The 26,485-nt window shown below is 40.2% G+C and overlaps 1 protein-coding gene across 1 annotated transcript; it reads left to right on the top strand.

The window, feature by feature from the left end:
• The first annotated feature begins 355 nt into the window (after nucleotides 1-355).
• Nucleotides 356-24,272, top strand: smg6 (SMG6 nonsense mediated mRNA decay factor). Its single transcript, XM_012850272.3, has 19 exons — nucleotides 356-458; nucleotides 2,837-5,108; nucleotides 5,228-5,420; nucleotides 6,975-7,085; nucleotides 7,270-7,376; nucleotides 8,786-8,864; nucleotides 12,531-12,641; nucleotides 12,814-13,029; nucleotides 13,382-13,443; nucleotides 13,576-13,721; nucleotides 14,067-14,180; nucleotides 16,014-16,188; nucleotides 18,426-18,645; nucleotides 18,784-18,963; nucleotides 19,090-19,254; nucleotides 19,348-19,492; nucleotides 19,632-19,894; nucleotides 21,913-21,994; nucleotides 22,093-24,272. The coding sequence occupies exons 1-19, from the start codon at nucleotides 368-370 to the stop codon at nucleotides 22,221-22,223; spliced, it is 4,863 nt and encodes a 1,620-aa protein (XP_012705726.2). The 5' UTR covers nucleotides 356-367; the 3' UTR covers nucleotides 22,224-24,272.
• The last annotated feature ends 2,213 nt before the right edge of the window (nucleotides 24,273-26,485 follow it).

Here is a 26,485-nt window from a genome sequence, read left to right as displayed (position 1 = left end):
GTCTGTGTCTTCCTTCTTTCAAGAATCCTTGTCAACCACAGCTCTCATGAGGAGGGGGAAAACACATAAGATGATAAGAATATAATAAATGAACAAAGAAATAGACTGACAGGAAATTTTAGGTTGCATTTAGGTCAACAACTGTAGAAAAATCATATTTTTTGTTCATTTATTTTAGTGAACTAATTTAAATACTGTATTTATGGCTCAGTTCAAACACTAATAGCACTACATTACCTGAAGACAAATTTCCTATAGTTTGTAAACTGCCAAAAAAAAAAAAAACACTATAGAAGACAAATTTCCTCCCCCTGTAGATTTGACCACTCCAGGCCACCGTACTTGTTGTGTTTGTTTGGGAGCAAAGATGGCGAACGAACTGGATAGAGTACGAATCTCAGCAGCGGAACTTCGCGCAGAAGCTACAAATTCAGAGCCAACGATCGACCGTCCCCACGGTAAAAGACAGCGAGTGGCATTCTGAGTGGGAAAACGCTGGTTAAAGACTCGGTAATGTCCAGTAAAACACCGAGTGGCTGTCAAAGTTAGCAGGAAGTGGCTCGCGGAGCTGCTAAGTTTGGACCTAGCTAATGTTGTTAGCAGCACCGCTCCGGGCTTATCTGCGCTATAGTTTCAGAAGCTGCGCTTCAAACCAGGCCGGATATTTCTTGGCTGAGTAGCTGTTTAAATGTGCTTTTTAGTCGACATGTCTTATTAAAGTTCACGTTTTAAAACATTTCGGGGTTGTCTACCCGTACAAATCGCGTTTTAATATTTAAACGGGAAATCTGTTCGTAGTGAGCGTTAATTAATGTCATACAACCGGGGAACGTTAGCGACCATTAAAGTTACCTCGCCACCAAAGACAAGAAAAACTATTTATCCCGTCAGCTAATGGTGTTTGGTTTTTTTTTTCGTACGTTTTGACGGTTTTATGCAACAGTTTGTAGTTTTACGTGTCAAATCTTTTTGGTGTTTGAATAATTACTCCTAAGAGGTCAGTTACTTGGATGTTGTCAAATTTTGGTAAAGATTAAATTCTATTTCGTTTTGTTTTTCTAACCCTGTAGGTGTGTCAGAAGAAACCACAGAACAATAACAGCTGGGTAGTAATTATTTCATCTGTTACACTTATATATGTTATACTTTCATATGTTACATGTGTTAGAAATTTCGCAGCGGTGACAAATAAAATAGTCTATTTTATTCTATTTCATGTTGCAACGTGGGTCTTTGCACTTACCATTCTCAGTCTGTCTAACCTGTATATGTGGCTGCATTGACAGGGACTTGAGTTTAATTGGTATTAATTCTCACAGTGTCATAACCTACTGTTGAAGTAGCACAGTATACCGGATCATACCGGGTCAGCCACCATGCCTGAGGTCTGTGCAGGGCCTATAATCCATACAGCTGGACAAGAACGGTCACTTTGGCTAAGAAAAACAGTGACACCAATAATGAATCCTAGTTGTCATTACATTTAGTTTGATCCATCTTTTTTATCATTATTATATTTTTGCCTGACTAATCCATCTTCTAGTCATTTCACCCCTTGCCCAGTTTATACTCCCATTTAATATCCACATATGACCTTTTGTCTCAACTTAAGCAGACCTACTTATTTGCTTTGCTTATAATTCCCTTATAATTGAATTGTATATACGATTTAATGTTTCGCCGCAATTTCAAACAACCGTTGGCTCTGATCCCAGTTCAGTAAAACATGACAGATTAAGCTGCAGATCAGGTTATTTAACGTTCAAGCAAAGGACATAACTGTTCAATGCTGTTGAGGTGAAGGTAATTACAGAAGTTTAATGTCTGCTTGCTTTATCCGTTCCAAATCCAGGTTTGATGTGTGTTTGGGATCATTTTCCTGATGCAACACTTAAACGCCCAACTTCCTCCAACCCACTAGTTTTTGAGTTGAGGATTTTGTAAGTAGTCTTCTAATGTTTTTCATTCAATCCACTTTGCATTAGATCGCCAGACTTGACAGCAGGTGCAGCGTTCTTAGGTCTGAGAGCCTCACCTGGAATCTGACAAACCTTCTTCCCCTTATTGGGGCCAAATAGCTCAGCCTTTGTTTGGTCTGACCATAAAACATTTCTCCAAGAGGCATAAGGTTTTCTCATTTAAGCAGCTGCATAATTCAGTCGCGCTTGAATGTGTTGTTTTTTAAACAACGGCTTTTGTCCTGCTCAACGACTTCTCAGTCCATGTTGATTTCAACTGGCTTTGTCACTAAGATTTATACTTGCGTTCAAGCGTCTCTATTTAGGAGAAAGAGATTTCCGGCTACAGATCCTGTAGCAGCTAACCAACCAGTTTCACTGAACTCAACCTCTTGAGTTGTTAAAAAAAATCCATTCAGAATTCATCCAGGATTTTGTAATTAAATACAAAAGTGCATGGTGTCACTTCAGCTTCCAAAGGGATAATTATCCAAATATTAGTGACGGTGTATGTATTTTTGTGTCTGCATGTCTGATTTTGACTGCGTCCATTAGAGAAAATCCACAATAAATTCAAACTCTTGGACACAATTCTTGTTTTAACAAAACAATTGAGGTTAAACTAATCTTTGTTTGCATAGCTCACAACATAAAAAGAACATAATAAGGAATAGGATTGTAAGATTCTTTGAAACAGTTAACACATTCGACGTTAGACACTATTACACATTTCAGGGCAGGTGCAAAATGTGGGTATGACTCAGGAAATTAAAATTTCCTTAGTCTTTAACTGCTGCTGCTCTTTAATGCTCCTATTTATCATTTGTTTATCTTGATGACATTATTTTTTTCCTTGTCTGTCTTGCTACCTTTTGCAGAGGAACAACAGGAGCGTAAAAAGCACAGGCAGCATAAGAAGCGTGAAGCCAAACGTCCAGATCTGCAGCGTTACCAACCAGCGGCTGGACACGGACGCCGTCCTCAGGACAGCGAGGAAGGAGAAACTGGTCAGAGTGATTCTCTAGACGGCAAAACACAACAGCGTGATCAGTCGTTGCAGAGTGAGAAAACCGAGGCCCCTGGGAATGTTTTAGATAGACACGGGTGTACAGACCTGTCGAGTGGCAAAAACAAGGGTGAGGACAGGATGAGCTGCGACGGCAGCACCAGCCTGAACTGTAAACAAGGCACCCAGCCTCTGGGCAAAACAGAGGCAAACAGTGAAAATAGGGTTGGTGAAAATGACAAAGAACAGCAAGATGGTTCTGGAGCTCCAAAACCTGCAAGGAAAGTACGCAAGCCTGACAGAGAGTTTTATCAACCCGGAAGTCGCAGGAGCGTGCAGGGAAAGGACTCCGGTGTTGGAAGAGAGCTGGATAAGCCTTCGCCCAAAAAACAAGGGCCAAACCCTGAGCCAGAATCTCAGGCGACTGCAGGCGAGTGGAGCAATAAAAAATCATTGCCGAAACATGGAGGGAAAGATAAAGGGAAATGCTCCGACTCCAGCAAAGAAACTACAGAGGAAGGAAGACAAGCTGTGGAGAAAATTACGAGCAAAGTAGAAAAACTCAACATAAAAGAGAAAGGTGAGGTTGGGGGTCCAAGTAACAATGTCGAAAACGCTTCTCACACTAGAAAAGACAAAGAAAAGAGTGCTCACGTTGCAGAAACCAAAGGCGAGGAAGAAAAGAAGGAGAAGGGTAACCGCCGGAGAAGAGGAGGGGAGAAGGAGAAAAAAGAGGAAAATCTGGAATTCAAAAGAGAAGATGAAGGCAATCACAGTAGAAAGAACAATCGGCAAAAGGCTGAGAAGGAGAAAGACAAGAGAGCTCCAGATGCAGATAGGAGAAAAACTGATAAACCAGGAGAGTCGCACCACAGCACGAGAAGGGATGCTCCCAGAGAAAGCCGTAAAATAAAGGATAACAACAGCAACTTTAAAGATGCAGAAAAGGCTTCTAAAACGGGGGGACATTTAGACAGGGCCGCTGAAGAGCGGGACAGACACAGATCTAATTTAAATGCCGCTACACCAAACTCCAAGCGCTATTCCAAATCAAATATTCGACACTCACGAAACCGAACTTACAGCAGCAGCTCGGCGAGCAGCGTCACCAGCCAGGATGGTCCCAGACGACAAATGGGCTCAGCGAGCACCAAGTGGCCGCGCCTCCCTGGGCAAAATAACAGGGAGCTGGTGGATAAATATGAGGCGCAGAGGAGGCATTCTTCTACTGAGTCACTGGATGGGAGTGAGGTGTGTGGCAGAGAAGAAGAAGACGAAGACGGGGGCAGAAGGGGGAGAAGGAGTTTCGGGAAGGAAGAAACCAGTGCAGTAAAACGAGGGGAGGAGCGGAAGACATCAAAACCAACTAAAATCGGAGGTCGAGGAATCCTTAGGGTTTCTGTGGAGAACCAGGCGTCCGTCACAAAGGACAGCTCAGTGCCTCGTGGGAGAGGTAGGGGGATCTTGGTGCTTCCAGCCCGCACAGACATCTCTAACTCACCCGAGGTGGGGCAGAGGCTCTTTTCTGCTGGAACCCGGGGCGGAGCGGCTGGCAGAAACAGGGGAGGCCGAGGAGGAGGAGTGAGACGACTCTGGGACCCCAACAACCCCGACCAGAAACCTGCTCTCTCTAACGCTCAGTCATCCAAACAGGCAGCTCTTAAACAGCCGCTGTACCTTCAGACTGGGACAGGATACGGGCAGCTCCACTTCCTGGACACAGATGATGAGTTAGCCGGCAGCCCTCCGGTGCCCCAGGGGGATCCCTTTCAGTCCCAGCAGGTTGCTGCTATGGCCTACTACAAATTCCAAAACTCTGACAACCCCTACTGCTACCCCATACCCGCCAGTAACGCGCATAGTCCCAATGCCGCCACCGGGCCGCGCTATCCTTACTCTTATAGTATGGGGCCGTACCAGATGGCTCACCTGAACGGTATGTACCCGAGTCCAGGTACAAGTCCGTTCAGTGGGAGTTATAGGGGGGCAGGGTTTGCCCAACCGGGTGTAGGAGGTGGTCTGACATTTGAAGAGGAGCTGGGGAGACTGCTGAAGGCTGCAGATGCTCATGAACTGCAGCTCAGTAACCTGATCTCCAGGGACAGAGTGAGCGCCGATGGCTTGGATCGCATGTCCCAGCTCAGGTATGCGTTTGGGGAAAAGATGTTTTTAAGCTTTAGGTTTATAATTAAAGGGGGCGTGGCTCTTCTGGACGTATGAAAAAGCAACATTAGTAGCCTGTCTATCTTCTTCTTTCTTGAAGAGCCGACCTATTGGGGCTGTACGAGCGGATCATTCTGACAGACATCGAGTTTTCCGACTCCCAGAACGTGGACCAGGCTCTGTGGAAGAACGTGTTCTACCAGGTCATAGAGAGCTTCCGGCAGCTGCTCAAAGACCCCAGCTGTGACAACATAGACGATATCAGGAACATGCTGCTCACGCTCCTGGATGAGGTAAGAAGCTCGGTGACTTTGGGACAGGGCAGGTCCAGAAGCCACGTGGCAGTCTCGTCATTTCATCTCTTCATCGTTCACTAGAGACATGTGTAAATGCTGTTTGCATGATGAAAGCACTGAAGACTGAAAAGGTCATTGCAAAACAAGCTGGTTGTTCAGTTCTTTGTCCAAAAATAGCGTTGAAAAGTTAAGAGGAAACAAACGGCGGGGTAGAAAGAGTCGGTCGGGCAACGGGGATAACCACCGCATCGAAAGAATTTGGAAGCAAAGTCCGTTCAAGAGTTTTAGAAAGTGTTTCTCCATCGTGTCCGATGCGCAACTGTCTGCCAGAACATTTTAGAGCACTTTATGCTTCCCTTTGGTGACGAGCTTAATCAGATGCTGATTTCATCTTCCACCAGGTGCAACGCTTTACCATCCTGCCGAAAGTACCAATCCCCACTTTAATGACCAAAGTGTCCCTACACTGTGGCCCAGGAAACTGACCTGACCTAAACCCCGCAGGGTCATTGTGCCGGCTGCCCTTTAGATCCTGGCAACCGGCCCGCTTGAGATTTTTAAAGCGTTTATTCTTTGTGGGACTCTCTTTTATTATGAAAAACCGTTTTACTTTGAAGGTGATATCTTTTGTTGTCCACATAAGCAGCCTGTGAGGTCCTCCAGCAGAGCATTGGAAGGAGGGTCTTCTTTAGTGGAAATAAAGTGATGGAAGTTACTCTTCAGTAAAAAAATTTTTTAAACATAAATAATTCAACATTGATGTGTTTATGTAGAGTTTAACCCACTGAGCACACCAAAAGGGGTGTGGTCAGTGGGTGGGAAACAGTGAGACCTGTTCTCACGGATTAGAACTTGAATCTAAATTAGTAGACTAAATATATGGTAAAAAGACAATGTTCACTAATTTTTGTTAATTGTTTCTTTAAAAAAATATTATTTATGGTAAGTAAATAACAACCTACAGCTGTTCGTTGGGTGCGTCACATTTGATGGATTAGTTGCAATGATTACTGTTTCCAAACCCATCTTTACGGTTTATTCTTAAATATATTTTTGAAAAATTGTGTTCATCCAAAGGTCCGGCCCTTCGGCAGCAGTCAGTGTTGCTTATGTGGCCCTTTAGGAAAAAATAATCGGCCCGCTCTTGCCACGAATAATCTAGGGAGTATTGACAAGGAAAAGATGAGACACCAGAACCAAGAATGCTGAGGAGCTGAAGGCCGCTATTAAAGCAGCCTGGGCTTCCTTAATAGACAAGGCACCGCAGCCTAATCACCATTGATACGGTTTTTCAAACAGGAGCCACGACCCGGTGTTAAGAGCACGTCCTGACTGCACAGCACAGGGACGTGCTTTTCAGAAGCCCGCCATCTCCGTAATCACAATTTCTGGGAAACCGAACAAAGAATTTAGTTTTCAGTAGCTATAAGCCATAATCAGAAAAAAGCAAACCATGTTGGAGGATTGGAGCCAGATGTGGCCATACATCGTTTTATTAATAAACCTTTTATCATAAAGAATATATAAAAATTTAGTTTTTTTATTTCACAGGGAGCGCTTTTCTTTGACGCGCTGCTTCAGAAGCTGCAGGCGGTGTACCAGTTCACATTAGAGGACTACATGGATGGTATGGCTATCAGAACTCGTCCATTGCGGAAGACGGTACGTAATTACAGTTTTTTTTGTTTGCATGCATGCATATAACCCGCTGTCAGAATTATACTGCTGTGTGCGCCTGTGTCAGGACAATTAACTTGGAGGAAGTAACTTTCTTGCAATGAGACGCATTTCCGAATGTATTTATCATGTATTATGCTGAAATTCTCTCTTTGTTTTGTATTTCTAGGTAAAGTATGCACTTATAAGTGCTCAGCGATGCATGATTTGTCAGGGAGATATCGCACGGTACCGGGAACAAGCCACTAACTCTGCCAACTATGGCAAGGCTCGCAGGTGGGCAGTTATTTCAGGAGGGTTTCTGCAAACCCTTAAAACTCTTACACTCATGTTTGAAACTTCTTAAAATCTACCAATAAAATATATGTATTTTTATGTCTACGATAACGAGAATTAACCACAGTACTTCTGTTTCAGAATATGGAATATTAATGAAAAAATTATTTATTTCAGCATCATCATCACTAAGTGAAACATAGAGTAATTGCACAAAAACTGATGTTTTCAAGTCTTGTTTTCTGTTAAGTCTGATCATTTCCAGCGTACAATTAATGAAAACATAACATTTAAGATTAGAATATTACATCAGACCAATAAAAAAATTTTGATATAGAAATTTGGGTTTAATGAAGACCATAAGGACCATTATTATAAGGAGCATTAAAGATTCTTCCCAAGTGTGTAATATCCCTCCGCCCCTCCGCGTACACACGTATTAAATAAGAGGGAGAGCTATTCGTCTCTGTCAGGAGGACAGACTAGTTGGACTACACTGCCCTGTTTCTAACATAAGGCCAAAATAAACGTAACTTTTATATTGAATTAACTTACTAGGTTTATTATTGCTAGCGCGTACTCCGGGCGCAGGTTGCATTACTTGAATGCACTTCTAGACATTACAGTCAGGCAGTCTTGTAGACAGCTCAGGGGTCCTGTTTTTGGGCTGATTAGGTAGTGACACATTGTACAGCGGCTTTCGTTGCTTACCAAAGTCGTACTTACACATTTTGACAGATTTTTGAGTGCATTGTACCACATAAAATCAGTCAATAAGCACAACAAGCACGGTAATCATACATAAGGCGCACTATCAATTTGTTCGAAAATTTAAGGATTTTTAAGTGCGCCTTATAGTCTGGAAATATGGTATATACCAGGAAATGTATCAGGAACTGCATCATGAAACGCAAACATAGACGTTCAAATAACATTTGTAAAAACACTGAAATTAAGCTATTTCAGTCTGCACACATGGTAACAAAAACTACATCAGTGGTTAATTTTTTTATTTTTATTATTTCAATTTTATTACAACAAATTTTTTTATATTGTGTTTGAATTCAAATAGCTACATTTTAAAAAGTTGTTCAAAAATGTTGCCTGTGTTAGCATTAATACATTTGATTTTTAGTGTCAAAACCATGTTACTTTTAAGTCCAAAAGTAAGACTTCCAACTGTTCTTTTTGTAGATGTTTGCTAGCTTTCAGATAATTATTTTTCTGCTGTTTGTCGTGTTTAAAGACTTAAGTTTGGTCAGTTTGAACTCCTTTACTTGAAACTATAAAGTGTCCTAATTGCACATGACTGTATCTACTTGAATATGTTGCATAATGCTCAGCAAACTTAGTTCTGTAATTATTAGCTAAAAATGTTGTATGTTAATTATTTATTTTCTTTTCCTTAGCTGGTACCTCAAAGCCCAGCAGATCGCGCCCAAAAACGGCCGACCCTACAACCAGCTGGCTTTGTTGGCAGTTTATACAGTAAGTGATGTAAAAAAAAATCAGCTACTAATCTGCGTTTTATTTTATTTTATTTCTTCATTTCTCTGGGACCGTTCTCAAACAGCAAGGAGGTACTCCAGATAATAGTTTTTTTCCCCCTAGTTCCACCTGCAGTCTTACTGGGAGGTACAAGAAAGATCAATAAGGAATCCATGAAATAAAAAAAAAAATCAAGATTACAAAGCCATTAAGTCATCAATTTGTATATGTTTTAATGTTGTTGCCACATTTTGAATGTTGTTAAACTGTGGCTTCTGAAGAAATTTAACATTCATTGCGCCACTATAAGTTGTTGGACGTTTACTCTGCTCCCTTTTTAAATTAGAACTACAAATAAGATGTGATATAGATGCTTTGCGTCATCATTTGCCAGTTTCTCTAGGTTGGAGTACTTAAAAAAATGGGTTAGCAAGGAAAGCTTGGAAAAAGAGAAGCAATCTGGTAAATTAAAGATCTCAAGCCGTGTCATAGGCTGTAACATTTACAAAGTAAAGGAAGCACCTCTTTGTGTCAGGAATGCTGCTCAGAACGGGGCTTCACCTGTTAAATTTATCTGTCACCAATCTAGAGAGCAGTTTTTGAGCAGCACCTTAAAGCATTTTAACCTCTGATGAACAACAGAAACAAACTGGGCAAAGTGTGCTTTGCAGAAACCCTGAAAGAGAAATCAGATCTTCTGAAATTAAGGCCTATTTATTAAAATTTATATTTATATAACATCTTTGATTTGCCACGTCACAGACTAAGTTTTGCTCAATTTCACTGATCTATTTTGTTTTTGAGTCACAACTTGGAGCTCAGATAAATTTATATTGATTCAAACTATCTAACAAGGGCAAATTCATGGCATTTTTGAGACCTAGATCCTTGTAGATTAGGCTTTTAAACTGGACCTGTGGATCATAAGCACACTTTAAAAAAAAGTTGAATGAATGTATCAGAAATAGGCCGTGGGCCAGAATCTGTACGGTGACTTTTTGTATGAACTGTCAGGGGGCAACTTTCTTCCACCGGGAAAAGTTGCTACACATAGCAGTGATCTCAAAACACCAATGTTCCCACGTTTTCACTTGCACATTAAGAAGTTATAGCCGATAAAAAATCTAAACTGTGGCGCTCCGGTCCAAGAGGTCACGTGATTCAATTTTTGCTGCTCAGCCAATCCGATCGCTGTATTGTCAGCTGAGCGAGTTTACCACGTCATCATGGCTGCGCCCGTAAGATGTTTGTATGCATCTGTTTCCAGACGAAGAAAGCCCAATAATAGCATTTTCTGGTGCCAGCTGGCAGAGATCTTGATGGCAAGAAAAAAGAAATAGCCCAGACCATCCATCCATCCATCATTCGTTTTCTAACACGCTTATCCCTGCGTTCGCGAGGTGCCGGTCTCTATCTCCAGCTGTCAATAGGCGAGAGGCGTTGTATAAACTGGACAGGTCGCCAGTCCATCGCAGGGCAGAAATAGCCCAGACTTTTGCCCAATTTACTGTGATATCACCAAGACCTGCTGCGCTAGGATAGCACAGGTGTTGTGCCAAACAACTTATCCCCACCAGAATTGGAAGAATGAATCTAGTCAACTCCGCCTCATTTCCAACCTATTAGGCGTGAGAATGAAGATGTTTTACTTTTCTTAACAAAATATAGCAATGGTGTTGTTACATTATCGTTCAGTTAGTGTGAAAAAAATGAAAATGTGCGATCAAGGGATTGCTATGTCGGTTAAAACTCCATTGATCACTCAATATAACACGTTATGAGAAAGAAAACGGCTCTGTGGTCATTTCCACGTGTCACGAAAATATTAGCTTTATGTTATTAGATTGTCGCATGTCTGTCTGCTTAAACCAAAAATCCACCTTCCTGAGTCCATCACAGTCTACTGGTTTGTCTTTTTTCTTTTTCTTTTCTTTTTGACCCGCATGAATAGATCATATAGAGCGGATTTCACGTGTGATCAAATGAACACTGAATAAAGGTACAGCCAAAATGATCAGATTTAATAAGATTTTAATTCAACCAAGAACATATAGAGATATTAACCATATTAAGAAAACGAGATATGTCGCTTTTAAAAATAGAATGTATTAGGAGTTTTAAAAAAATCAATTTCATTTTATTAGAATGTGATGTTTAAAATATTTAGACTTCACAAAGCTGGACGTTAAAACTTTTATTGATTTCAAAAATACAATACAAAATTCTACAAATTCCGAAGGGGCCCATTGACAGCTGGAGATAGACACCGGCACCTCGCGAACCCAGCCGGGATAAGCGTGTTAGAAAATGGATGGATGGATGGACGGACGGATGGATGGACGGATGGTCTGGGCTATTTCTTTTTTCTTGCCATCAAGATCTCTGCCAGCGGGCGCCAGAAAATGCTATTATTGGGCTTTCTTCGTCTGGAAACAAATGCATACAAACATCTTACGAGCGCAGCCATGATGAACTGGTGAACGCGCACAGCTGACAATACAGCGATCTGATTGGCTGAGCAGCAAACATCGAATCACGTGACCTCTTGGACCGGAGTGCCACAGTTTAGATTTTTTATCGGCTATAACTTATTAATGTGCAAGTGAAAACGTGGGAACATTGGTGTTTTGAGATCACTGCTATGTGTAGCAACTTTTCCCGGTGGAAGAAAGTTGCCGTCTGACAGTTCATACGAAACTTCTTAAGGAAGCGTCCTACAGATTCTGGCCCACGGACTAAAATCACAAATTCTATTTCGAAGAAGCTGCGTTTTGGCATAGTAGGGGGGTCTCACGCTTCAGTCCTTGGTGGCTATTGTACTTCAACTTTTAGGTCCATCAGACCTGAATCCAATGACTGAATGGCTTCCTAACAATTCAGTCACTCTCATTCAGGATCTCATTATTTAACTTTTATATATAAAAGTTGTAATACAGCTGCCCTGAAGGATTGGAGTGTGAGACCCCTATTAGGATAATCCACTCATGAGTTGGCTCTTGTTTTTTCTCAATTTTTAAATAGAACTGATCAAAATTGGTCCAGAATGCAACAAAAGTGAACTAGCCCACTCCATGGCATTCTGCCATGGTGTTACATTAATTTGGGAACATGCTAAAAAGGAAACCTGACTAGGAAGGTGTATGTTTTATTTCCCAAAGTCAAGAGTATCATTTGTTTTTGTTTTTAAATTGCCATAAAATCTGTAAGTTTAGGTCTATTAAATTGAAAAATTCATAGGAACCCTTTGTTAAGGTTTTAGAAAGAGACGAGAATAAAAAGCTGCCTATTCTTACCAAATTTATACCTCAAAGCTTCTAAGCTATAATGATGGTTCTGTTATGGTACAACTGAGCTGAATGTAAAGCTTCTATTTTTTATTTTACTCTTGACAGAACCAACTATATTACTGTCTGTCCAGCTGTTGGTGTGTGATGACTTACTGTCACACTAAGGAGATATAAGCCATCAGTAATATCCTCCAATACATCTAGGCTTTGTTGTATGATAAGACCGCCAAGTAAACATTGTTGGTCTTTTTGGGATTGAAAATGTTAATTTAAGCCATAGGAAACAAAAATTACCACAGTGATGATGTGACATTCACCACAGAGTAGTTTCTGTTTGTTTTATTATTATTCTTTTTTTTTCAATCTCTCTCACCTGCAGAAGCGGAAGTTAGATGCTGTGTATTATTACATGCGCAGTTTGGCAGCCTCCAACCCCATTCTGACAGCAAAGGAAAGTTTAATGAGCCTGTTTGAGGAAGCTAAACGCAAGGTAAGACTGAAATAATGCACCGTTCTGTTGGCTGCTAAATTAAAATCAATCCGTTGGCTGTCAAAATACACAGCCAGTCTGTGAAAGCCATCAGCCTTTTTTAAGGGGTAAAGTATACCTGTTGCAGTTTAACAGCCACAGTTCATGTTAAGTGCAAATTATATATTCATAGACAGAACAGTTTGAGCGAAGAAGGAAGCAGGAGCTTGAAGGAGGTTCCCATGGTCCGGCAGTGAAGGGGAGGAGAAAATGGGACGATGGAGCACGTGTGGAGATTTGGATCCGTCCTGGTGGCCAAACAGCAACTCCCTCCGCACATAGAGGGGGCAGCGAGTCCAGCAGAGACTCGGAACAGGACGGAGAGCTGGGTAGTCTTAGTGCGACTGAGGTGAAAGCCCTTTTCTTTCATGCACAAACTCTCATGAGTCATATTAAGTCTATTTTGTACTGATAAAATATTTATGTGACATCTTGATGTAGGTTTTCCTATTAATTTTTTTATAATTATAATATAATTTTCCTGATCTACCTTGCTATATCATATTAGTACCTGCATATATAATTTTTTTGTCCGTTTCTTCCTACCCGTATTTTCAAAATAATTTAAAATATTTATACCAGCTCTTGCTTTATGTCCATGTAAGAATACATATCTTACTTCGACTTGATGTAAATGGTGTATTGAGAAGAAAACGTACTTTTTTGTAGTTGTTTACTTTTTTCCTACTCTTTTTCCTCAGCTAAATAAGAGATTCATTTTGAGTTTCCTGCATGCACATGGAAAGCTCTTCACTAAAGTGGGGTGAGTGATTGCTCATGTGTTCCAGATTTTTGACGTCTGGCGTAAATGCATAAAAACACTGAGACATTTTTTTTTTTTTTGAGACAAGACAGATTTTACGAATGTGTGTTTATCTGTGTTGCGGCTGCCCAGCATGGAGTCCTTCCCTGGAGTGGCGAGCCGTGTTTTGCAGGAGTTCAGGACTCTTCTTCAGCACGGCCCTTCATTGCTCGGCTTCACAAACCTGCTGCAGATCATCACCATCAACATGTTTGCCGTATACAATGCCCACAGTAGAGGTAATCTGCCCGCTGAAAGACACATTTACAGATTATTGTCAACGTTACATTTTAAATGGATGTGTTACACCATCACATACATACACATACATAACTATTTTGCATATTTGTTTTATGTTCCAGTTATTAATACATGTACATTTTGCTGTAGAAATCTAAGTAGAATCAAGCCCCTATTGATGAAGTTTAATTTAAGATGCTTTTGGGAAGTCTTGACCTGGCCATTAAAATGATCTTTTTTATGCAAATGAGCATCCATTTTTTAGCACTTTATTGCAAGTTAAAAATAAGCACACATGCCCTGATCACACACAAATAATTAATGAAGTAACTTGTCTCTGCCAGGGGAAGAAGGAGATGTCCGCTCCGTTTTATTAGAACAAAGCACATCTTTTGGCCTCAGCATGTTTGCTTTGCTGGTGCAGCGCTGCACAGAGCTTCTCAAAGAAACTCCTACAGGTAAAACCAATTTTTTGCTTCTGTTGTGGATCGGTTTAGTTTAGTTTTTGGTTTTCTGTCTGAAAATGTTAATAGGGCATTCACAAATTGCATTTATGTTATTTCTGGGTCTGATCAGCCAAGTTCTTTCTAGGAGTTAAAATTGATGGCAGTTCTTACTGTTTTTACCTTAATTGAAAAAAAAACAAATCTTTTCATCAGAAATCGCTGGTTCAAATTAGAAATCTGCTGCTGGCCAGGATCAGCCAACTGTTTTGCTTGATAGGCCCTGACTGGTAACCTGCGGGTCAGAAATCCAAAAATCTAATGTTTTTCCAGGTCGCTCAGGCAGAAACACTCATCAGTATGAATACTGTTAGTAAGCGAAGAAGACTCAAAGTTAACGGTCTTTAGTATCAGAGAGGTGCTTTTACGTTTATAAAAAGCAAACAATTTTCTGCTACTTTCAGGGTGTGAGAGGTGGGAGAAGTAGGTTAAGAGCAGATATCTGGAAGGTTAATCGTGTTACCGCAAAGTTACTCTGTTCTATGCGTTTGAGCTTTCCACCTCGCTCTGCCATGGAAAGTGTTGGATTTGCAGTAAAAATGCAGACTAAAGTCTTACTGGTTCCTCTTCGCTCTATATTTGAACCAAGCACACTCACTTTGGTTCAAACTGCACGGGGCTACAGGACCTTTTCTCTGCAAAGCTCTTAATGTTATGGGAGCGTATGTTTTTGGATAAATAAATTCCTAACAAGAATGAATCTACTTCCACCGTTACATCTGAAGAAAGATCCAACGGTCTGAACCCCCTCCTCTTCTTTCTTTTTTTTTTCATTGTATCATGCGTACACGTGAAGTATATATTTTATACATCTGCAAACAACAGTCAAGGCACACAGCGATTAAAGCAGAGATATAGTGTGTTTATGCTCCCAATTCTTCTTGGACCCATTTTTCTTTTTCTGGTATTAAATCTTTAAATCTTTGGACATGTTCAGAGGGACAAAGTTGTTTTCAGTGTACGGTCTGCTGTCTCACGTGTCTTTTGATCTTTTTTCTTGTCCCTATTTTTGCCTTCACACACATCCCAGATTACAAGTTTTGTCCCTGACAACGAATGGGTAAAAAAAAATCTTTGGTAGAAATATTTTGTGGCATTTTAAATGATTATTAATAAAATCAAAAAGATAACAAAATGTAACAGTTTTCCTGAACCAGCTGCCTTAAGTTTGCCGTATACAATGCCCAATGTAGGGGTAATTTTACACACAGAAATGACATTTTAAATCACAAAACATGCAGATGCATAGTTAACCCTTTTACATATTTGTTTTATATGTTAGTATATGTTAAAAAGTGTTAAATCGGGATTGAAATAAAAAGGATTACAAAAGGTCACAGTTTTCCTAAACCAACTGCCTTAAGTTGTACAACCCTGCTGCTTTAACCTGTACACAATAAAAACATGAATGCTCCATTTACTTATGCTTTCAAATAACTGGCAAAATAACCAATCCCCATCATGTCGTTTGTTTTTGGGTTTTTCAGCGGTTAGAGGTTGTTGTGTTTATCCTAGGATTGTTATTACTGTTTATTACCTTGTAAATGATGCATGGTTCTACCCCTGACTCACAGTAAAAAACTTTAACATCAAAGACTTTCTTAGATGGAAATATGTTGCTACGTGGGTTTCAATAACTTAATTAATGGAGATGTTAGCGCTTATGGGTGACTGATGCATGTCAGTGTGTGCCAGGTTTAATTTATGTTTGTTTGGTTGTGCATTACTCAGTGGTTTGATGTAAAAAAAAAAAAAAAAAAGAATAAGCATATTGTTGCTGTCTTTCAGAAACAGTCCCCATGGCAGATGGAGAAGAGGAGGAGAAAACTGAAGAGCTGCAGGGTATGGTCAGAGTGTCTGCGTTCCCGCTGGAGCTGAGAGAACTACTGCCCAGCATCAAAGTGTGGTCCGACTGGATGTTAGGGCACCCAGAGGAGTGGAACCCTCCCCCATGCAGTCTAGAGTGAGTACTTTGACTCTGCAGTGGATACATTTCCCCCATTTATAGGCAGTGGAGTTAACTTGTGAACCTAACATTTAGATCCTAGGACTGAAACATAATGATAACTTGTTGATGCTCCTTTCAGGCTCTAGTAATGTTGTTACTCTGTTATTATAGTGGATTTAAGACATTTGGCCACTGTTATAAGAAATCTTTGCTGAAAATGTTTGGTAGCTCTTGCTCTGTGGAGGTTTCTTTCAGCTATAGGGTTCTTCTGAAAGATGCATATTAAAACCACAAATGTCACTGTTTTATTTGGGGTTTTATGTCAACAGACCAAAACAAAGTAGTGGAAAATTGTGAAACGGCTGGAAAATAATACACGACTTGAAAAGTATGAATACAAATGAAGTGTGGTTTACATTTATATGAAGCCCTTTTACCCTGATACCTCCCAATAGAACCCTGCGTAAACAATTTAATTCAGAATTCACATCAATAGTAAAAAGAAAAATCCATTTGTTTATTATTGAATCTCGGTACAAATACAGCTGTTCTGTGAAGCTTTTGGGAGGAAATGGCAACATGAAGACCAAGGAACACAGCAGACAGATCAGGGATGGAGTTGTGGAAATGTTCAAGGCAGGTTTATGTTTATGTTGTAAAACAAGGATTATTCAAAGCATCATTCAGGAGGTCAGTGGTAACTCTGGAGGAGCTGCAGGCATCAACGGCCCAGGTGTGGAGCATCTGTTGACCAGAAAACTATCACTCTTTCACACCACAGATCTGGTTGTTGTGAAAAAGTGGTAAGACAGCCATAGTTAAACACGAGCCTAAACATGCGTGGCACGGTAGCGAGTTCCCTGCCAGCGCAGCCACACAGGAATCTGCAGCTGGGATCCAGTTCTTCAACGCACTACCACAGCGGAGAACTCGCTGCCAGCATAACCGTGACACCGAAACGTTATGCAGCTGTCTGTCAACTTTTCACCACGGTGACTGCAGAGGAAAGCTCGCTCTCCCGGGCAGCGACAGGAAAATCGTGCCGCTGACATGCCACAGATTTTTCAGTTACGAACACACCTTTCTTACATTTGACAGCATTTAGAAATGAAACAAACGTAAGGGTAATAACAGCATTGTGGTCGCCACCTTCTGTTTTAGTAAAGAAGTTATTTTTAAGTCCGTTTGTTCAGAAACCGTCTTAAGTCCCCATAAATTAACTTCAGCCACTCTTCTGTGTTTGTTTCTTTTTTGACCACCCTCAGACTTACCAACTCTCCTTTTTAGTAACCGCTATGAAGTTAGCTTAAGGTTGAATATGGGATATTTGCGCTCAGCGGCTTCAGCGGTGTCTGCCTCCTGTTCGAGCCGATACAGGGAGGCTGATCTGGGCTGCCGTCTGATTGCTGCTCCGCCTTTCTCCTCTGGAGTGGAGCAGTCAGACATGTTAGCGCCACTCACAGCAAAGGGAAGGCTGTTTGCTTGATACTGTGCTCTGATTGGAGAATATGAAGACGTAGAAAGACGACCCGTTTTCTGATCTGACCCTTTTTGAGCAAAGCAACAAAGCTGACTGCAGGTGCTTTGATATTCAGTTTTGACAAAAAACGGCCTCATCGTTTTTTTCTTCCCTCCCTTTAAAATACATATTTTGTGATTTGTATTTTTTCAACATCGTTATTGAATATTCTTTAAAAAAAAATTTGTTTAGACGAAATGGTTCTCGGAATATTTGATAAATGTCTGCTCTAGGAAATTTGTTACAATTTCTAAACAGCTGCCGTTTTATTTCTGTTTTTAAAGTTTTCAATTGGAAAAAAAAAAAAAAAAAGCAAATCTTTACCAAAGTGAAGATGGATACATGTCTATTCTATGGGATGTTGATATTTGTAGAAAATTATATAAAAGTATATAAAAAAAAGATAGTTTCCAATAGTTAGTTTCACATCTATTGACAAAAAAAGGCAAAACATATTACTTGTAGTTTTCATGTCATTCTGATGTTTTTATTCAATACAACTGTTCAATGAAAAAATGCTAAAACTGGCCTTTGTTGTTGTATATATATTTAAAACATTAGTTGGTTCTTTATCATTTTTAGCCAAAGTTATTAGGAGCCATTGTGGAGGGTCCAAAGAGCCACAGGTTGCAGACCTCTCCTCTGGTGCTATTTGAGACAACATCACACCTCCTTTACTGCACTACTATTTCAAATTCCCCTCATTGAATCTTGTGATAATCCCACCATGAAGGTGCAGTCCCGATGTCTGGCAGTGCCTCGCTGACTTGTGTAACGGACTGGCACGCGTGGACCATGAGGAGATGCCGCTGTACAAAGTGGATACCGATGAAGGCGAGGGAGACGAGGAGCTGACTGTGCTTCAGTTGAAGGAAGACAAGCTGCTCGCTGGCTTTGTACCTCTCTTGGCTGCGCCACAGGAGCCATGTTACACGGACAAACACACTGACATGGTAAGTGGACTGTACAGCATTATTTTAATATAAAATAAGGTTGGGGAACCAATGCTTTTATTTTAACATGTTGCATGTGTCTGCAAGTATCCACATTGTGCCTTCAGGCACATTTTAACCGTCTTGCTCTCTTCTCAGGCCATAGCTGAAGATTGTAAGAGAGTGACGGTACTGAAGTACTTTCTGGAGGCTCTGTGCGGACAAGAAGAGCCTCTGCTGGCCTTCAAGGGAGGCAAATACATATCTGTGGCAACTTCTCCCTCACTTAACCACTCAGGAGATGCAAGGAGCAGACACGATTCTTTAACAGAGAAAGAGGTGACTGCTTGCTTTTTCCATTCTCTACATCTATTCTAAACAAATATGCAATTAACACATTGTTGTCAGGATAAAAGTCACATTTACAAAAGATTTCTCTTATTCTCATCTTTCTCTGGTTGGCAGTCGGATGTCATACTTGAAGCCGAGTCGTCTCTTTCTGGATCAGAGGAAGAGGAGGATTTTGAGGAGGCAGGAGACAGCGAGAATGACATCAAGGAGCTAAAAGCGCGACGGCACGTCCTCGCTAACAAACTGGCGCAGCAGCAGAAGCGCAGGGACAAAATACAGGTGTGAATGACTCAGATGGGTTAAACTGTAGAGGTAAAGTGACTGGCGACAGAGTTGAGCTTTAATGCCTTTTCTGTGCGTTGTGTGTTTCAGGCGGTGTTGCAAACCGGGGGCCAGTTAGAACTGGAAGTAAGGCCCCTGTTTTTGGTCCCAGATACCAACGGCTTCATTGATCACTTGGACGGGCTGAAGAAGCTCCTTCAGTGTGGAACCTACATAATAGTTGTGCCTCTCATCGGTAAGAGAAACACAAAAAAAACAGACAATAATTCAAGAAGTTAATGTAAAAGTTTCAATTGACAGAAATCATATATCAAAGACCTTAACGTTTTTGTATATACCAGTACTGACTTTAGGATTTGTGCTTTGTATATCAGTTATTACAGAGTTGGATGGTTTGGCTAAAGGCCATGACCCTTTCAGTGGGTCAATGGGGACAGGAGGACGAAGCATTGGCAGTCGAGGCAACTATAATGTCAGTACGGCCCACGTGCGGGCCGTGCAGGAGCAGGCTCGGGCCGCGGTGGCTTTCTTAGAAAGGGGCTTTGAAGCCAGGGAGCCATGTCTCAGAGCCCTGACAAGCCGAGGAAATCAACTCGAGTCAATCGCCTTCCGCAGTGAGGACACCTCTGGACAACAGGTGGGAGTCTCGCTGTATGCTGCACTTTACAGAGATAAACTCTGTCACGTTTTTTCCCTTTTGAACCACAAATCTTGAGGCTTTTTTTAATCTTATGTCGTATATCAAAGCAGAGTTGCATATAAAAATGAAGTCAAAGAAAAAGAAAAAAAAATTGCCTGTTTTTCAAAATTACCAAAAAAAAAAAAAAGCTCTGATATAGGAGGAGAAAAAAATCATCAAATTAATCTGAGAAGGGGCATGGCAGGGATATTATCATACTGTTGATCATTATAAACGAGGCCCAGTGCAGGTGGTGGGAGACAGAAGGACCCTAGCAAAGATAAAATAACCACCCATCCAGTGCATGAAGCTGTTGCTGAACTGGAGAGCTCTTTCAGTGACAGACTGCTGCATCCTGGGGGCACACAGGAGCTTTATCGCAGGCCCTTCCTAGCAGCTGTCAGGACTTTATGACCATCACGGCTCCCAACAAACTCAATAGGTGTTTACATCCCTGCTCTTATTTGCACAGCATTTTCAACCTTCTAAATAGTCTGTTTGTGTTTTTAATGCATAAATATACAAACATGTTTTTCACTTTTTTTAAAAAAAAAAATAACCCTATTGAGTTGCACACTGCATGCATTTCTTGAGGACAATTTTTTAAATAACTAATACCTGTACAGTATTTTACTTGCGTTGTAAATGTGCTCTTTGCTACTGGTGCACTTGAATCCCTTCACTGTGAGACACTAAAATATTTCTCCATTTATGTTCTATTATTGTGGAAAATAAAAGGATTATGATTTATAATATAATGATAAACCTAAACTGATGTTGCTTTCAAACCCGAAAAAACTAACTGAATGGTTGGGATTGTTGCTTTTACAGTTCATATTTTCTTTTTTCCACCATTGGTTCACATGTAAATATAATCCGTATTTTCAAAAATATGATTTAATCCAATGACGTACACTGTTTGGAAGTAGATTTGCTCAACTTTGTGTAAGTGGTGAACTAAGGTAACTTTTTAAATAATAAGCAAGTTTTTTTTTTGTTTTTTTTTTTAACGGTGTTTGTGCTGTTTAGCTACTGACGGTATGCAGGGACATATCATTACCCAGACGGTAATTTAACGCTTCTTATTGTCAGTTTTATTGCTATCACAATGAATGCTGGAAGACACTGTGACAAAATAAATAAAAGTAAAAAGTAAGTCTATATTGCCCATCCCTAGTGCATGATAACTTTGGGAGGATAAAAGAATCTTTTGACAAAGGTTTACAAAATAATCCTTTATGGAAGAGTGGCAGCATGAAAGACATTGGTAAATGGCTTGTACTTGTATAAAACTTTAATTAGTCTAACGACCCCAAAGCACTTCACACTACAGTTTTAGTCGTTCACACATTCACACCCTGACGGTGGTGAGCTATGTTAGTAGCCCTAGCGGCCCTTGGACAGACTGACGTAGGCGAGGCTGCCATACATGGGTGCCACCGGGCCCTCTGACCACCGCCAGCAGGCAATTCGGGTGAAGTGTCTTGCCCAAGGACACAGTGGCTAAGATGGTCAAAGTAGGGGACAGAACCGGCAACCTGCCAATTGCAGGACAAACTCCCTAACCTCTACATCACTGTCACATTGTGCTAGAATGGTCCAGTTAAAGTCCCAAACTAAACCCAACAGAGATTCCATGGCAAGGGTTGAGATTTGCTTTTCACAGCCCCCCTCCATGCCTTTCACTGAGCCTCAGCTGCTTTACAAAGAACAATGAGCAAACATGTCAGTCTCTAGACGTGCAAAGTTGGTATAAGTATACCATAAAACACTTGTAGGTGCCACAGGTGGTTCTTATATCAGAATTATGGACTATTTTGTTTTCGTCTATCACATATAATATCATTGAAATGCATTCAATGGTTGTAATATGACAAAATGTGAAGGCTCTGGATGAAACTGATTCTAAAAATAAAGGAGTATATTTTTGGCTAGTTTTATTGCACTTTTCACATTGGCTCTATATTCTCTTTCAGGGCAACAATGACGACGTGATTTTGTCCTGCTGTCTCCACTACTGCCAAGACAAAGCAAAAGATTTCATGCCTCCTCAGAGAAGTATGTAACACCGATTCTCTTGAAAACACATTTCACGAGGGAAAGTTGCCTTCTGACCAAACGCTGTGCGTCTTTTTGGCTTCTTGCTTTATAAACAGATGGAACAGTGAGGCTGCAGAGAGAGGTGGTCCTCCTCACCGATGATCGCAACCTGCGCGTCAAGGCTTTGACCCGCAACGTCCCCGTGAGAGACATCCCGTCTTTCCTCAGCTGGGCTAAAGTGGGCTGAACCAGAATCGCGCAGAAACCATAGGAACCTAGCTGATGAAGCCTGCTCGTCACTCGGGAGAGACGGCACACTCAAAGCAGAGGAAGAAGAGGAAGAGGAGGAGGAGGAGGAGATAAGTGGGGGGAGGAAATGAGAATGCAAAGAACCACTTCTTCAGGAATACAAGCAAATAAAGAGCGGAGTGGTGTTGATGAGCTAATTCCCCATTGTGAGGAAGTGTGTGTGTGTATGTATATGTTAGGATCATTGAGCTTCCTCCATTAAGAGAGAGAGAGAGACTAAATAAGTCTCTGATAGGCTGAAAGAGAAAGGCAAAAGAGGTAAAAACGGAGTGATTTGATCTGCAGGTTGGCTGTACGCAGCCTTAAACCTCAGGCTTAAAGCAGACGAGGGAATAAAAACGGAGAGGGGAACTGTCTATGATCATTTGATTAAAGACAGCAGCAATTAATATTATATACACTGCCTGCCTCTAAAGGCTTTGGCTTGGACAGATGAGCTCCTACAGCAGAGCTGAGAGGGCCGTAGGTGGAGCTACAGCTGGAAGGTGTGTATCAGGAGGGTATGAAGAGCAGATCGTTGTTTGGGTTCATTATGAGCCCAACATACAAGTGCAGCACCCAGACAGAATCATATGAAGACATTGTGTTCCCTGCTTGCCTGGGAAATATTTGATTCTTCTTTGGCAACTTTCTCCAGCTTGATGCAAATTATAAGTAAACGTTTGTGCTGAGAGGAGAAAAAAAAAACCAAATATGTTTCCTTTGTTTTACTTGTTCTTTATTTCATGTATATAATATTTCCCTATTGTTTTTTGGAGTTGATAATAAGCATCTGCAAAGTTTTTTTTTTTTTTTAAGTTGGGTATTTTTTTTTCATCAAGTAGCACTGGTGAATATTTTCAAATATCTAATGTTCCCTTCTCACACCTCTTTGACAATCTGTTCACTTCATGATATATTTATTTTAATCGACACCACCGTTTAGAAGTAAGGCTGTGATTGAGGGGTGTTATTTTTTCCTTAGTTAAAGTTGAAACACACATGCTATATTACATGGTAAATTGATAGAAAAACACCGTCCAGCTGGCCAGAAATTGAAATTAGAATACTTTTTCTTGATCAACTGTGATCCACAATTAGCTGGTCCACTACTAAAATAAATTGTTTTCGTTTTTATTAAATCCATCAAAATTGAGTCATCCTGCCATTTTCAGTAAATAAATGCAGCAAGCAGAGGCGTGCCCTTTGTTGCACTCTTTTTTTTTTTATATGGTTTTATAGAAATCAGAGGATAGGGAGATGTGTGTTTAATACATTGTTTCTCAACTCTGGTCCTTAGGACCCAAAGTCCTTCATGTTTTAGATCGGTGTCTCCTCAACCACACCTGGTTCAAATAACTGCGTTATATCCTGCAAGCCGTCAAGCGCTGCGTTGCCTGCTGACCATTTATATAAGCCAGCCGTCAAAACACCTGGGGCCTGGGGATCAAGGTTGAGAAACCATGCTTTAATGACTGCGTTGGGAAAATGTTGTAATTTCATCACTTTCGGTATCAAATGAGTAGCACTTTTTCTTTTGTATGTTATACTCCTTGTGACAAAAAATATCAGATTGGCAACACAAAGAAATCTAGAAATCGGTATTGTCCAGAAAAATCCTGATAGGCTCGTCAATATAAATCTCATTGTTTTGGGTAAAACAAAAACGGAAGGGATTTTACTTGTTAATTATTGCTTTTTGAGATTGTTTTATTTCATTTTTAGGCACCCTTGTGTTTTTCCATCGTGAGTCTTTGACTCGATGCCTTTAACAGTGTCAGTGCATGAGTCCTCCTTAGTTCTCTTTGCTGTGTAAAATTCCCGTTCTAAAGGTTAGCGGCATCTCGTTCAAGCTGTGTTTTCCGCTGAATTCCTCATGCGAACTATCAAGAAAGCTGTTTTCATTGCTATCTGTTGTGCTTGTGGTCCTTTGGCAGGTTTTGTGTTAAGCAAATGTACAAAGCCGCTAAGCTGAACTTTCTTCATCAATAAAACCGATTGAAATGTATTTCTTCCGAGTCCTTGATGTTGAAATGATCGCTATAACGAACGAAAAGGGTGTTGTGACAATAGTAAAAGCATCAGCATGTTCTATCATTGGGTCCTCCCAGGGAAATATGGCAAAGGATAAGCCTGATGAAACTATATGAAACATGACTGGAAAGTTCATTGATTTCAGTATTTTATGTTAAAAAAACAAGCCCTTCCTGTTTTTCCCCGATTAATTTTATAGTTTATGGTTTGCAGCTAATATAAAACAATCCTTATTTTTAAAAAAAGTATCTACATGTGTTGTACAGTATATGCACTATCAGCAGTGCATATACTGTGCGTAGTCTGGGCTCCTTTTGAATAAATTACTGCATCAGTGGAACATGGCAGCATGAAGACAACCCACCTGATGTATCTAGCACACGTCCTGGAAGTACCGACTCCCGCCACAGTACACGGCGAGTGTATCTATTAAATACGCTGTCTTCACAATCCTGCCACAGCTGTGGTCATCCCTTTTGCTTGCATACATGTTTTTCTATCACATTTTTCCTTCCAGTCAACTTTCCGCTTCGACACAGCACTCTGCTGTAGCCAGACTTCTGTAGCAACAACCTTTCTCGTCTAAACTGCTTTACTAATCTCCAAGGCAATTTTAGAGTAGAGTAGTAACTCTAAGCTTCTTTAAGATGGCTATCACTATGTGCAGAGAAGATCCTTCTGCACTGGTCTGTTTTTGGGACTCGACCTCCTTGTGAAGGGTGTCATTTACTATATGCCGGAGAACCTTTTAAGCAGGTGTTGTGGCTGTTTATACTTTGATTTCTGCTTTAATTTATTTTTGGGTTACGTTAGATTTTTGGGTCATTTACAAGTTTTATTCTGTAGGTTAATAGTTAATGGTTTTTTTTTAAGTCAGCCACAAAGAACTCTTGGGCAATTTCTATGAATAAAGGACTGGCATGCATTGTGGTAGTCCTATGTTTTTATATATATATATATATATACCAGCGCAATAGATGCAGCAGGAAAACAATAGGAAATTTATCTTTATTTATGGCTTACCAAAGTGGATAGATAAACCCTGAAATGCAACTTTCAAGTTTTGGATTTAGGACTTTTTCTGCCTGGGTGCAAAATACACCCACAGCGCAGCACCAGCCCGTTGATCATTCATGTTGGATGTTTGGTTTGACAAACAATGGAATCGCCGTCACAGCATGTTTTAAACATACTTTTTATTAAGCCCAGATTTCTTTACATAAGTGAGACTCTAAGTTCTGTATAGGAGGAAAATCATATTTAATAATGGCTTAAAAACATCAGTCTATGTTCAATCTATCTACACAATGTGTCTGTTAGTGAATTGAGTTAATGAAATATACTTTCTAATAATATTCAAATTTATTGATATCACCATATATGAGTTTCCTATTTAAATTAAATTAGAAACTGTATTAATTAGTGTGAAAATGTCTCTGTGTGTTATGTTATCTGTGTACATCCTTAGCCGGTGTCTATCTCAAAAAACGTCATCATTGTAACACCTGGTGACAAAGATTATTTATCAGTAATAACAAAATATAGTGCCACATAACACTAAAAGTAACTGCTCCGAGGAAAATCTGATTATTGTGCTGTTGGGAAACTGGTTGTGTATAATTTGCTGAATATTCAAACAAAAAAATAGTCATTAATATACAGAATTTTTGATTTTTAAAAGCATACAAGATGCCATTTAAGGATCATTGAGGAAATGTACACACTATAAGTCAAATTTTTTTATAATTTCAGTGTTATTCTATTTCACATGTATGTGTTGTTGTTGTTTTTTTATATCTACCTGCTTTTTGTGTCAAGAAAAAAAAGGTTTAAATACCATGCTTTTCTGTTGGCTTGTGTTTATTGGTCACCACTGCAAATTTACAGTATTTTTCTCCTTGTTCTTTTTAAATACAAGGCTTTCTAGTCTATTATTGTATAGAGATAGCGTCATACTATCACATTCTAAAAAGTATGTCAATGTTAATATTTATAAAGACTTTTGACACACTGCTATAGTTCCAGATTTTAAAATAAAAAACAGCATGGTATCAAGTTATTTATTTTATTTTTACACATGTTGCTTATTGATGGATCCCCTTAGTATGACAAGATTTGTGTTTGCATGTAATATTACTTTGGTTTTACGTATAAGGGCATTATGAATTATACTGCTCTTAACCGACG

Source organism: Fundulus heteroclitus, chromosome 11, assembly GCF_011125445.2.
Source record: "Fundulus heteroclitus isolate FHET01 chromosome 11, MU-UCD_Fhet_4.1, whole genome shotgun sequence".
NCBI lineage: Eukaryota > Metazoa > Chordata > Actinopteri > Cyprinodontiformes > Fundulidae > Fundulus > Fundulus heteroclitus.
Note: the sequence above shows the minus strand (reverse complement) of the source record. Positions and strands in the feature narration are given on the sequence as shown.